General features: G+C 29.8%; 1 protein-coding gene across 3 annotated transcripts; it reads left to right on the forward strand.

The window, feature by feature from the left end:
- Positions 1-1,836: 1,836 nt before the first annotated feature.
- On the forward strand, positions 1,837-11,534 carry LOC112693776 (mitogen-activated protein kinase kinase kinase 4). Of its 3 annotated transcripts, none has more exons than XM_025568978.1 (24): positions 1,837-2,245; positions 5,300-5,425; positions 5,666-5,824; positions 5,948-6,121; positions 6,193-6,353; positions 6,424-6,491; positions 6,562-6,767; positions 7,267-7,409; positions 7,485-7,540; positions 7,629-7,794; positions 7,872-7,992; positions 8,052-8,258; positions 8,317-8,624; positions 8,816-8,920; positions 8,988-9,180; positions 9,415-9,564; positions 9,622-9,837; positions 9,909-10,065; positions 10,141-10,505; positions 10,571-10,739; positions 10,803-10,925; positions 10,999-11,105; positions 11,170-11,349; positions 11,406-11,534. In XM_025568978.1, exons 3-24 carry the CDS (start codon positions 5,717-5,719, stop codon positions 11,487-11,489), a joined length of 3,567 nt encoding a protein of 1,188 aa, XP_025424763.1. In that variant the 5' UTR covers positions 1,837-2,245; positions 5,300-5,425; positions 5,666-5,716; the 3' UTR covers positions 11,490-11,534. The 3 variants fall into 3 exon arrangements, with proteins under 3 accessions (XP_025424763.1, XP_025424762.1, XP_025424761.1); XM_025568977.1 differs by lacking the exon at positions 1,837-2,245 and adding an exon at positions 5,089-5,195; XM_025568976.1 differs by lacking the exons at positions 1,837-2,245; positions 5,300-5,425 and having other exon boundaries at positions 5,441-5,824.
- Positions 11,535-14,084: the final 2,550 nt, after the last annotated feature.

A 14,084-nucleotide genomic window follows, 5' to 3' on the forward strand; every position in this document is an offset into this window, starting at 1 on the left:
TCATGCATAGACGCATAGTGCAAGCTATAATCTAATAAAAAACTAAAAATAATAAATATTATGTATTTACCTACATAATAATATTATATTTTATTTTTACAATATATTTTAATGTTTAAGCATAAGACCATAGGCCTGTGCGCCGTAGGCGCATTGTAAATTTTAATCCAGGCTAATTAGACACAAAAATAAATAGGGGAGCCAAAGTATACTCTGCTCCCCCCCAAATGACCTCCCTGGTGTAAATTTGTAAATGGTATTTAAATAATAATTTTAAAACCTGATGTCTTAAACTAGTTCCTATTAATATTATGAATTATGATATTGGTTGATTATATATTTGCATTAGGCTTGTATCCCTCATAAGATCTGTTTTCGCTGAGTAGGCCAAGAGGTCCGAATATTTGGAAGAATTGGCTGATTGATTTATAAAAACACTCAGGTGCGTTTTAGAAGGGTAAAGTTTTTAGGTCAAACACAACATTGATATTGGTCCCCGACCATCAAAGCCCAAGGGATCTTCGATTTAACTATAGGGACCCTTGGAGTCAAAGATAAAATTAATACAGTGCAGAATAATTAAGTGACTCTCTAGGGTCGAAACCGTAGAAAGTTAATATATTGTATGAATATACATATGTTCAATTTACTGATATCGATATTTTGTAATAGGTACAGAGTATTAAATATTACTATTGATTATAAATACTAGGTATTTCATAATCAATGATATTACGTAATGTTTTGGACGACTAAAAAAATATATATAAAATATATACAGAGTTTTCAATATTATTTTTGATCCTACTGGCTTCTCACTCGATAAAGCTCCAACTTGCATAAATCCATTCGTTACCTAACCGACTGCATGCACGTAAAATATTATTCTAATATATGCATTGAACAAATTAATCATTTAAGCAATAGTGTGTTTTAGGGGTAGGACGATTGTGAGGGACAGAAAATGTCAAGAGGTATCAAATTTTTATTCGAAATTAGTGAAACGCAACTCGGTTATTTGAGCCAAATACTCTGCATTTTTTAATTTTATTGTTAAGTTATTTATAATATTATAACCAGAGCTAGCAAATTTTTATTGGGGGGAGGGGGTTTATAAATGTAAAAATTGTACTACTATCAAAAACAAAATTCTACAATAGTAATATAACCTAATTCGTTGATGATTGCCAATCATATCCAAAAATATTTACAATAAAAATATAATGGTTCAGTATTATATTTAAAAATATATTAATAACATATTATGCTGATATATGTAATTTTTTTTTTTTCAATTTTAATTAGACAGTAACGTATTTACTTCTAATTATTGAAAAGTAAATTAATTTTATTACAATTTTATTTGAGTAACGGAAAATGTACTTTCATTACATTTAAGTAATGAATAACGAGTAATTTAACTTAATGGTCTTCAAAGTAACTAATCCAACACTGTACATAATATAAAATTTGATAGATACCTATCTTAGACAGTTCGGTATAAAAGGAAAATGAATACCTAACTAAAATAATACACCGAATTTTTCTTCTTAATTTTTATAGCGGCCTTCGTAATACTTTGGGGTACTTTTGTGTCAGAGTAATGTTACTTCGGGCCGTGAAACATCCGAGTACGTCACTGCGATCGTACTGGACTACGGCCGGGCAAAAATTCTCGTTTCAATCCGCACCGCGATCGTCACGGTCTCCGCTGCTCGACAAGTGCGCAGTTCGAGAGGCGTTCGAGCACCACGGGCGTCCCCCACCCTTGCCCAGCATGTACCCAGAACTTCATGGGCCGAACATGGGGCGGCGGTAGTCGGTCGCTCAGCAGTCATCGCGTGACCGTTACGCAGTCGGTGTTTTGTCACGTCATGGCCACAATCCGCGCCATTCCGGACGACGGGACACAGACACGCGGTAGAGTTTCGAATTTGCGATTTTTCGTTCTACACACGCCGATTTCCCTAATACATTCAAAGTTCGTAACCTGTACGTGCTGTGCAACCGACTGCGACGGGTCTGTATGAATCGTAAGAATTGATTTGTGCGTATCGTAGACGTGATGTAATTTTCCCAGCACAACACCTAAATATTGTACACGACAATCGTTCGTGTAAGTATTATCTGTCTTACCGCGGCTCCGTTGATAAAAGAAAAAAAACGTTTTGTTCGTGCGCCATAAAGTCTGGCAGTTGAGTATGCAACACGCGTGGTTCATACGAATTTAACAATCGACGCAACGGTAAGGCTGCACACTACTTGCGTCCCAAAAAAAGGTAGACTAAGCAGTGAGTTTGACCCAGAGGTGGATAGATAGTTTTTTTGTTACAGGGAAATATTTTAATGGGGCCAAAAGTTAGATTTCCAAAAGTATATTTTTAAAGTAATTTTTAAATTATTTTTAAACTTTCCAACAACCTATAGTTAGTTCCCAACTTTGAAAACTAAATATATTTTATATTAAAATAAATTGTATTTTAATAATTAATTAACAATTACTAGGGGGCGAAAAATTCAAGCTGTTGGTTTAACATATGATTTCAAAAGAATTGAGAAATTTATATATTTTTAAATAGTTTTTTTAGACTACCATTTTTACCTTCTGAAATGGTGCGTGATGTGTTTGTGTTTGATCTTATAGCAGTGGCGGACGCAGGGAGGGGTTTTGGGGGTTCACCCCCCCCCCCCCCCGAAATGAATGGATAATTAATTTCAAACGTATTTATCCTACCTTATGTACCTTTAAAAAATTAATTGTTTAAAATACGATTCAAATATGCTAGAAAAAAATGTTTTGTTAAGAAAAGTGAATTTGTATTAATTTGTAATTTTCCAAACTTCCTAAAAGGTATAGGTACTTAAAACTGAGATTTTTGAAATTCTATGATGGCAATACTTCGTAAAAATAATGTGTGTTTGTAATTCGTTTATTATGAGTAAATAAAACTAAGTAAATATACGTAATCGATATAATATTATTTACTATAGTACATTATGATTGACGGTATCTCTAAAATTTGTGTTGTATGGTCATGTGATAACGATCGACAATAGTCAATCTATAGTCAATAGTTAATTATTTCAAAATAATGGTTATCAGGCCCGTATTTAGAGGGAGCACGGGTAGGCACATGTCCGGGGGCGTCAAGCTCAGAGGCGGCAAAATATTTTAGCAAAATTAATTTAAAAAATGATGTAGGTACCTAATGAAAAAAAATAAAACAATAAAAAAAAAAATAGTATGTTGTGTTATGTTATAATTTTTTTAATTTGTTAATTAAAAATGTATTAAACGATTTTCATTTATAAGTTATATATTAATACTACAGAATCTCGATTATAGACGAAATAATAAGTGTTATATTATTATTTTTTTTGGGGGGGGGGGGGGTGCATAAATAATATGCCCGGGGGCACCAAATTTTTAAATACGGGCCTGACGATAATTATTCTTATTTTTTCAAAACCCCCCGAAATCTTTTTCTGCGTCCACCCCTGTCTTATAGCCATAGTTTCAACTGGTTATGAAGAATTTACTGATTATATATTGGATAATTATGTTTCAGAGAGTTCAAATTTCCCTCCACATATATGGTTTAATCCAAAATAAAAAATAAGATGTGGTCAAAACATATTTTCATTAAAAATATAAAAAAATTAAAAAGTTAATTTTTTTTTACAGCTGTGATGTAGGTCCTGTGCTCCCTTCGTTCACCCCCATAACTTAGACATACCTTGGAAGCCTCTGCCTAAATAACACTACTGGTCCTACATTTATAAGTTACTAGCTGACCCGACAAACGTTGTTTTGTCATATAAATTATTTCTAGAGAATATTTTGCCAGAAAAAAATAACTAATTAAATATAGGCATGTAATGATGTGGGTAAGGATAAGGATATAAGGAAGAGGTTTGTATGACACAAAGTCTCTTGGTAACAAATGTTGTATCTTGAGATTCAATTCGTTGACGTTCACATTTTTTGCTACTAAAATTGCTCCTGGCAATTACGAACAATCAAAAAAATTTGAGCCAAATCGGCCCAACAGTTCTCAATTGATGAAATATTATACATTTTTGGCTCCATTTTTATATATATATATATATAGATAACTAATAACTAATTATTTATTAACTTTATCGGACTAAATTTACGCCTAAAACCTTCTCTGTGATGTCCTCTTTAATTTAAAAAAAAACTGCACGACGATCCAATAAGTAGTTTCAGAGTTTATCCCGAACAAAAAAAAGCGACTTCATTTTATATAGTAGTATAGATTTATATAATAACATTTATGGATTTAATAACTCTATGGTTGATACACAATCCAAAATCGGTAAGTATTATCAGTATTATAATAATAACAGGCACGGCGCCAAAGGAGGGGGGCAAGGGGGGCTCTAACCCATCCAGAAAACAGTTCAGCTCCCTCGCCAGCCCCCCCACTGAAAAATAAGTATGTATGATTTAATAAAGTCATAAAACATTATTTTTAAAAGAGCTTCATCAAAGAATTTATGAAATTTACTTTTTAAAAATTTGTAATTTATGTAAATACATACGTATTTTCGAAGATTTGTGTTTTAAGTTTTTAGATAGACTCTGAATTTTATATAATTATTTTACTTATTTGCCTAAGATTTATTACCCCCTATTCATTTTTATCTAATTGTGGTTGTGTGTGGTTGTATGTCACGAAAATAATAATAGCTGCATTTTATGTTATATGATAGGAAAATATTAATATTTTAATTAAATAACCTTAGTATGTGGTGAGAAAACCTTAGCCCGTGTAAAAAAAATATTTGCCCCCCCATTTGCCTTTCCCGGGAAAAAAATTCTAGTGCCATGCCTGAATAAAAGTTTCAATTAAATTACAATTATATTTGAATGATTCGTAATTAATCAATGAATCGATTCATTTAACTGAATCATGTTTCCCATCCCTACTGCACTGTGCCATGATAGGATTACAGTTCAATCATAGCGAGAATTGTATTCGTGTTTCTCGAAAACCATATGTGACGACGGTTGGGCGGTCCCCATTAAGTACCATGGCGTGATAACGAATAATCATCGTGATGTTATCAATAATAATAATCATTATCGTCGTGTCGCGGCCGTGCGAGATCGAGAACGAATATTGAGTAAAAAAATTAAACCAACCCAGTGCTTTCACACCTTATCGCCCGTTCGTAACTGGACACTATGCTTGTCTAATATTAATTACATCTATACATAAATATTAATACACATGTGTTTTGATTACAATATTATTATTATGTTTTTGTGCAGAACTATATCAAACGTAAGTCGGTTGTCGCTGATAAATCTGTTGAACTTTGTCCCCACGTAGGTCGAAGTCGCGGACGCCGAGTTGGACGCGACGATGAGCAACAAGTTTCTGATAGTCCGAGATAAGTAAGTAGAGAATACGAATTAAATACGGAAGTGGAAAATCGTTCAGATTTCGAATTTATCTTATAAATATACCGACAACGCGTTTCGTCCAAAAACATATGAGCATTTATAATATGTGCGCGACGTCCCTCTTGTCGACCGGCGACCCACTGTATAATAACACCATTACGTAAATTTTAAATGTTGTACGATTGGGTTACATAATTGATTGAGGACATGGTCTTTTCGTTTCTTTGCCAGAAAAATCGTTTTGACGTGAACGAGAAGTTTCGACTTTACTTCGAATACGAAATGGCGATTTTCGACGTTAACGAGACAAGTAAGGTCAAGGACTCCGTCGTAGTGACTGACAAGAAACAGTTGGAGCAATGTGCAGACGAACCAGTTAATAAGTTCAAGGTATGTACCATACTTCTAACATATTTTTTGTGTTCCATACTCAATTTGTAGTTTTACACCGTGGGAATTACGGATAAATAAAACATCATTACCTGTTCGTTTATTAATTATTTCTATTTTTAGGTTGAAACAAACAATCGATTTTGGAGTGTTGGTTCCAAACTAGTGGTCTGTCGAAAATTTATTAACGACAAACTATCAAAATCTGAAGATGTGAATAGAATTGCATTTTATAATAAACTCAAGTGTCTAGCCAATTGTGAAAAAGTGACTAGTTCCTGTGAACTCAGTAGACAAGTAAACATATTTAACTATATCTTGCACTGTAAATACTGATATTACATGAATTACAATATTTATTTCGTTAGTTAAGCCAAGAAGAGGTATTATGGCAAAGTGAACTCAAAGACTTGATATGGTTAGAGTTACGTGCCAGACTAACTGACCGAACCATAACAAGTCAAGACAAGTATCTTTGTGAAGAAAGAAAAAATATTCTTCATCTACTTGATGAAATTATGAGTTTTAGGTTTGTGTTATTGTACTTGTTAGTAAAAATTAATAATCTTAATAATTAATATTTTATGTTCAAAATATAGTTTTAGATTTGATCAATTACCTTCAAATAAATCTACATATTGCGATGATGAAACTGTTAAGAACTCAGGTACAATTTAAAATTTGGCGTAGCATCTTTCCATTATATTTTCTAAGCTCTACATCTGTGGATTCTATAGATAATGATAATGGCCAATGTTTAAGCCGTAGTGGTTGTCTTGGATTGTTCTGTTCTCAATGTATTGAACAACAAAATTTTGCTTTATGTCAAGTACAAAAATTTATGGAAAGATTAGAATATGCTGAATCATTATTTCCATCTAGCAGAGCATTTGCTGTACAATACCCTTTATTTAAAAGTCCTGAATTCACTAATCGAGTAAAGGTTAGTTTTTCCTCCATATAAATTTTATTGTTTATGTTAAATAATTAATTTCAATATCATATTTTTTTTAAAAAAATCCAAGAGATTTGTTGTTTGTTTTTCAATTTCAACTTAAAAAATTAAGACATTTTCAATTAGTACAAAACTACTATATTTTAGTATTCATTTTTAATTTCAAGCGTTTAAATTTTTTTAACTTCACAAAATATTAGTAATTTTTTACTGTAGCTTATGCTAAATTTAAATTTAGAAAAAGTAATTTCATACCAATTCAGTATTTGTATTGCTTTTCCTATCAGCTTAATTAATAAGCTAATATATTATAATGCTAGTTTTAATATTAATTTTATAGAAGATTATTTCTCATATGTTAAGAGTGTATGCAACATGTTTTACATTTTCATATAAGATATAATTTATTTATATTTACATTTAAAATCAAAAATAAAATTGTAGTACATAGACTTATTTTAATATTACCTGTGTGATTTAACTGTAGGCAATGTGCGTATGGTACAATATGACTAAGAGACAGCGGTTGATGTTGTTAATTTTGGGTCGCCATTTAATGAAAGAAGAAGAAGTCGAGTTGGAACCATTAAATAATTTGATGGCAAGTAGTAGTTGTTCAAGTTCACCAAGGTAAATTAAAGAAATACAAATATAACTTTATTTATTATTTGTGTATTGTTTTAAGCTATTTGTTTTTATTATTAGTGTATCCAATGATAGTGGTAAAGGTTCATTGACAATTTCTCCTAAAACTAGTGTTGGTAAATTATTTTACATTGAATATTGGATTGAAATTTATATTTTTATTATAAAATTAAGTATTCATTAATAGATACTTTTGTTTTTTAGAAAATTATGAGTTTAAATTTCAAAGATCTAATACTAATTATCGTGAACCAATATCATATAAAGACCTCGATTTATACAACACACAACCTATAGCTCATCTAAGACAACATTTCTTTCCGTATACTATTGGAATTAACTCATCCTATTATGCATCTCAAACCTACAGGTTAGTAATTTACTAAATGAGATTATTTTTAAATATTTTTTTCATTTTTTTTTTATTTTTTTATATTAATTTTTTAGGCAATTTATTGCCGGTGTATTAAAAACTAAAGGTTTAAGAAAAGCATTAAAATTTCTTGATGAATTATATAAAAATGTACTTCGTAAAGCACATTTAACGCTAAAAGATCAATCAGCAGTGGTAAATTATTTCAATTAAGTTGTAGTAATTATATTTTTCTAATTGTATGTGTATTTTAGGAAGAAGATAGTAAACATCTTGTGCCTCATGATGAAGAATTGTTGCGTTATGGTTATTGGTGTCAGGAGTCAAAAGAATTGAACTTACCTTCATATAGAGCTACGTTTATTTTTTTGTCTCGTATTCCATTGGATCTTATTCATGCTTATCTCCGTATGAGACTTGATACTAGACCAGAAAAACCTTCAATAATGAGCATCAGACAAGTAATGGATTGATGTTTTTTCTTACACATTAATCTAATAAAATATTTTTTGTCTTTAGTTGACTTGCGAGTTAAAAGAAGGTCTAATGTTGGCTGTTGTACATAGAAGACGTTTTGTTCGCCATATACAGTCAACATTATGGTCTGATATAGATATTGGTATGAAGATATTCAAAGAACGTATTTGCCATTTTGATGAATGTACTAAAACTGTTTTGGAAGTTTATTTGGGCTACATGGAACAATGGGTAGTTATGATGGGCTACTGTAAAGCTCAAAAAAATATAATAGAAGAAGAATGGAATGATATGAAAGTTATTATTCCACATATTCCAGATGCTATGATTATGGTGACAAAAACATTTTGGTATGTTTTATTTATATTTTTTATATGTCTTAAAGTTTGTGAAAGCAGAAAAATTAGTCAAGAAGATCATGTATATTAATATTTTTTACTGCATTATTTGGATCAATTAATTAAAGTTATTTTTCTTTTTTATAATTTTATAATATAAAAATTAAAAATTTATTAAACCTTTTGAATTATTTTACTTTTAGTCAAATTGCAAAGTGTATGTTAGAAGCAATATTAAAACATTACAAAGAGAGTACTCTCAATCAAACAAAAATGATAGTAAAAAATGTCGATCATTCTCAAACAAAGTAACTATTATATGATAATCAAAATCATGTTATTGTTCTTTAACAAATCAAAATTCGTAAATTTTAGGCAAAATTTATTGGCCATATGTAGAGAATTACAGAATTTGCTGAGCATATTCAGAGAAAAATCTTTTTTGGTGATGTCGTTGGTTAAAAATATCTGCAAAGATATGATTGAGCAGTATAAAAAAGATAAAATGAACAATGTGAAATTTGATGGTCCTTTATCTCCTATTTTGACTTCAATGATACCTTTAAAAGTATGTAAAAATATCATGCAGTATTTTACTTAAAATCAATATTTGCTATAAATTTATTTTATTAAATTTATTATGTATAACAAATAAACATTTTAGTAAGTATTTTGTAACTACAATAAAAATGTAAAAAGCACAAATTTACAAAATAAGAGTAATATGTGGGTTCTTTATTTTAATAATCTATTAAAATATATTATTACGTATTTATTTGCATTTAAAAATTAACTTTTATAGGAAAAATTATTGGAAGTTTGTCGTTGTATTATAGAAATAATTACTTCTATAGAAGAAGCATTTGATACTTGTAATAGTGATATTGATGATGTAACTCTTGCACCTCGTATTCGGGAAGTTTTACATCAAATGTATAAGTTTGGATTTGAGGTATGTACATAGTTTATAACCTTTTATTTTATATAAATATATATTTATATTTATTAGTATCATAAAGAAGCTAACAAAATTATGTGTGGTCCTTATAAAGACCAAGCAACTCGTTATAATGTATCTATATCAAAATTATGGATAAATTTTGTACACAAACGTTGTGAGCCTGGTCGTGGTTTGAAACCCAAATGGGCAAATAATGGTTTAGATTTTTTGCTTAGTGTTTGTGAACCTCAAAATATTGCTGGACTAAGTGATGAAGATTTTAAGGTACAAAATATTATGAAATATAATATTATGTAATATTATTATCCTTTGAAATAATATGATCTTTTATTTAGGATTTTAAAGTTTTGATAGAAAACTGCATAGAGTATATTATTGGGAAATTTGACGATTCATCGTTGTCGAGTACTAGTACTATAAAAAAAAAACGTAATTCTTCTGCAATTGAAGGGAGAAATAAAATATTGAAAACTGAAAAAACTATTAAAAATGGTAATTATAAAAATAATTTCAGTATAATCATATTATGTGTTATTAATATCTTATTTTGAATAAAAAAAATTGAAGACGTTGAGAGGAATGTTCGTGTGATGGATGCCGTTAATAAATTAGATCATGAATTAGAAGAAAAGTTGAGATCGCAAGAGTTAATTGGTCAAATTCGACATGATTACAACATTGAACGTATAGAATATGTCCGTCCTCGTCCTGTTCATTTTAGTTGGCAACGTGGCATAAAAATAGGACAAGGCCGTTTTGGCAAAGTCTACACTGCTGTTAACAATGAAACTGGAGAACTGATGGCTATGAAAGAAATACAATTACAACCATTTGATCATAAAGCCATTAGAAATGTAGCTGTTGAATTGAGAATATTTGAAGGTATTACTCATCAAAATCTTGTTAAATATTATGGAGTTGAAATACACAGGGTAAATATATTAAAAACTATTGTTTTGAAAATTTAAACTTATAATAATATTTATCATATGTTTAGGAAGAAATGCTAATATTTATGGAATTATGTGCTGAAGGAACTTTGGAAAATCTAGTTGCTGCAACTGAAAACGGATTGCCGGAAGCTCTTTTACGTAGATTTACTAAACAGTTAGTTAGTGGAGTGGATATTTTACATCAAAACGCTATAGTTCATAGAGATATTAAAAGTATAGCATCTAATTTTAACAACAGTGATAAACAATAATTTTTTTGTTTTTTATGTAAATCAGGCGCAAATATATTTTTGACTGACGAAGGTAATGGTTTAAAACTGGGCGATTTTGGTTCTGCTGTAAAAATGAAAGCGCATACTACTATTCCTGGTGAACTTAAGGGCTTTGTTGGAACTCAAGGTAACTATACTTTTGATAATATAACTGAAAAATATAATTACTTGGAAATTTAAAATTTAATAATATATTCAAGCGTACATGGCGCCAGAAGTTTTCATGAAATCTAATACAGATGGACATGGTAGAGCAGCGGATATTTGGTCAATTGGATGTGTTATCATTGAAATGGCTTCGGGCAAAGTATTAACAAAATAATGTTTGTATGTGTTCATAAAAATATTAATTGTTACATTTTTATTTCCAGAGGCCTTGGCATGAATATGATTCAAATTATCAAATCATGTTTAAAGTTGGCATGGGTGTTTCGCCTACTGTACCAGATACACTAAGTGAAGAGGGCCAACATTTTGTTGATAGTTGTTTGCAACATGATCCGTATGAAAGGGCAACTGTTTCGGAACTATTAGAACATAACTTTATCAAAGTATTTACTATTAATTAATAATGTTTTCTATTTATTTATTTATTTAATTTTTAAAGGTTACTTCTGAGGAATGTGTTTCCTGTCGAATATCTTCTACTGCAATGCTTGAAGAATACATAAAATTAGGTTTTAAACGATAGCATTCAGTATTTTTAATTATTATTTTAATTACAAAATTTAGCGGTTCTGAAACTTTACATTAAATTTTCCCAAAAAATTAAAAAAAGATATATCATGCTTCCCATGAATAAATTTAATTAAATAAGACACCAATTGTAATAATTGTAAGACTATTATTTCAATATTAAAATATTTTTATTTGTCTAAGAATAAATTAATGCTATTTTTACGTCATGTTACACAATTTAGGAACCACTACTATAGTTTAATATCCACTATATATTAATTTGCTAGCTGCTTATATTAAGTAATTATAGATAGAATTTTTTCTGTAAAAAATAATAACCGAACCATCACAAGTATAGATCCTCCGAAAAGTCAAATTTTTTTGTCTGTAATAACATAGTCTGAGTTATGTATATAATTTATGTTAGTTTAGTCAGTAATTCTATTGAATCAAATTATTTATGAATTCAGAAAATATATACCAATATTGGGTGACAGTATGACTGGACTAGAATTTTAAATAATCTTAGTTTTCTTAGTTACATCAATTTTATTGCCAAGGATTACAGAACAAAATATATTTTACTATTGTACATATAATTGTTTATTATATATTTTACTACTTAGTTTTTTAAGAATTAAGTTTTAAATGTTTAACTATTGACATTTTTTCTCTATCAAAATGATTTTAGTTTGTATCCTTACATTATCGTATAACAAAAACTGTTATGTTATATTGATTAAATCTCTAAATTTATACAAGACTATAATAAACTAGCTGATTTTTATAGTAATTTTAACTGAAAATTAAACTGTTCAGATTCATTTAATTATGGTAATCATTAACTTTTAACTTTTTTGATTTTTTTAACATTCATAGTAAATTATTTTTATATTCTTCTGAGCCGTCCATATTAATGTAATTTTCATTAAAAATTAATTTATATAAATGTTATATTTAATTTAACATGTTTATATTATAATAATTATATATGTAATTGTTACATATTATTTATGTATTAAAAGAAATGTATCATTACTGAAAATGTTGTTCCTTTATTTTTACAATATAAATTTAATGCATTATGAAAGCAACCAAAAAATTTTGTTAGCCACAAACCTACCAAATTAAAACATCTAATACCTTCTCCGACACTTTTTGACAAGAAAATGGAATACCACAAGGGTCCACCATCTCAGTCATCCTTTTTCTAATCGTAATCAATGACATCTCCAAAGAAATAACATTCTCTATATACATAGGCGCAATTTCAATAGAAAAACTGAGTGTGCTTAAGCTCTGTATTTATTGGGTATTTAATTTATATTAAAACTATAAGAATTTAATGAGCCGATTTTTAAATAAATACAAATAAAGGTTTCGGTTTTAAAATTAATTTAAATTAAGGTTTCGGTGAACTTGACAAAATGTGAATTGACGTTAGTCGAGTAACATTGTTTGCATTTATATTTCATTACAGTTTTATATTCTAATAGTCAAATGTCTGATGACAAAAATAAGTTTTTGATACATAAACATGAACATTATTTGTAATTTGCTTTTATTTGCTAATTGTAAAATAGAGGGTGCTAATACCCCCAAGCCCTCCCATATTTGCGCCTATGTCTACATAGCAATGCTATATGTTGACTTCTCTATTTTCTACCGCAGCACAAACTTTATCTCCATTCAACATTTTATAAAATCTCAAAAACAAGCTCATATCTTGGTATAAATTATCCGGGTTACGCTTTTCCTCATCAAAAACTAACCTCTTAATCTTCAATCACAAGAGAAATACACAAAAAATCTCCATTAGCCTCGGAAACTGCATAAATATAGGACCAACCCAGAGTCAAAGTTTTAGGTATTACCTTCGACAACAAAGCCTCATGGATCCCACATATCCAAAACCTAAAAATGTACACTAATCCTAGACTTAATATGTAAAAAATACTGGCACATACTACTTGGAGCGCCCAGTTTTCCACTCTCTTGAAAATACATAAAGCCTTTATCCTTTCCAAACTGAATTATAGAATTTCATTATTCTCCACCGCCAAGTTTCTCGTTTCAAAATACTGGAGACTATGTACAGGCATGACGAAAAGGCATGATCTCCCCCGGGCTCGGAAATTAGGGACTAAAAATTGTTAAAAATTAAAAATAATTTATGATAAGAATTTAATGAACACTGCAGAAAATATTATGATATACTTCCCAGACCCGGGTTTCTTTCTCCACGGTCCTGACTACACACAATACGGGAATTCATCTATCCATCGACGTCTTCCGCATCAGCCCCATTCCAAGCATCTAAGCAATAGCAGGCATTCCATATCTAGCAGCACGATGGGAAGAACAAACGTCCAAAACAGCAGACAGAATGTCAAGACTCCTACAAGATAACACATATCACCCATAATACACAATGAATAAAACATACACAAAATATGGTTTCGAAAATATAATTCCTGCCAAAACCCCTTTATGTTCACACTGGTCATTCACAATAATTATCAATCTGGACCTGCACAAATTTTCTAAGTCAACATGCCATAACACATTTAAAAATCTCTTCAGGAAAAAACTCTCCCTTCCTCAAATT

Source organism: Sipha flava, unplaced genomic scaffold, assembly GCF_003268045.1.
Source record: "Sipha flava isolate LNK unplaced genomic scaffold, YSA_version1 99_pilon_pilon, whole genome shotgun sequence".
NCBI lineage: Eukaryota > Metazoa > Arthropoda > Insecta > Hemiptera > Aphididae > Sipha > Sipha flava.

Coding starts and splice junctions, on each gene's coding strand:
- LOC112693776 (XM_025568976.1), top strand. CDS start 5,642: ATGGTCTTTTCGTTTCTTTGCCAGAAAAATCGTTTTGACGTGAACGAG. Junction 6,768..7,266: donor AATTCACTAATCGAGTAAAG/GTTAGTTTTTCC, acceptor ATTTAACTGTAG/GCAATGTGCGTATGGTACAA. Junction 11,350..11,405: donor TAGAACATAACTTTATCAAA/GTATTTACTATT, acceptor TAATTTTTAAAG/GTTACTTCTGAGGAATGTGT.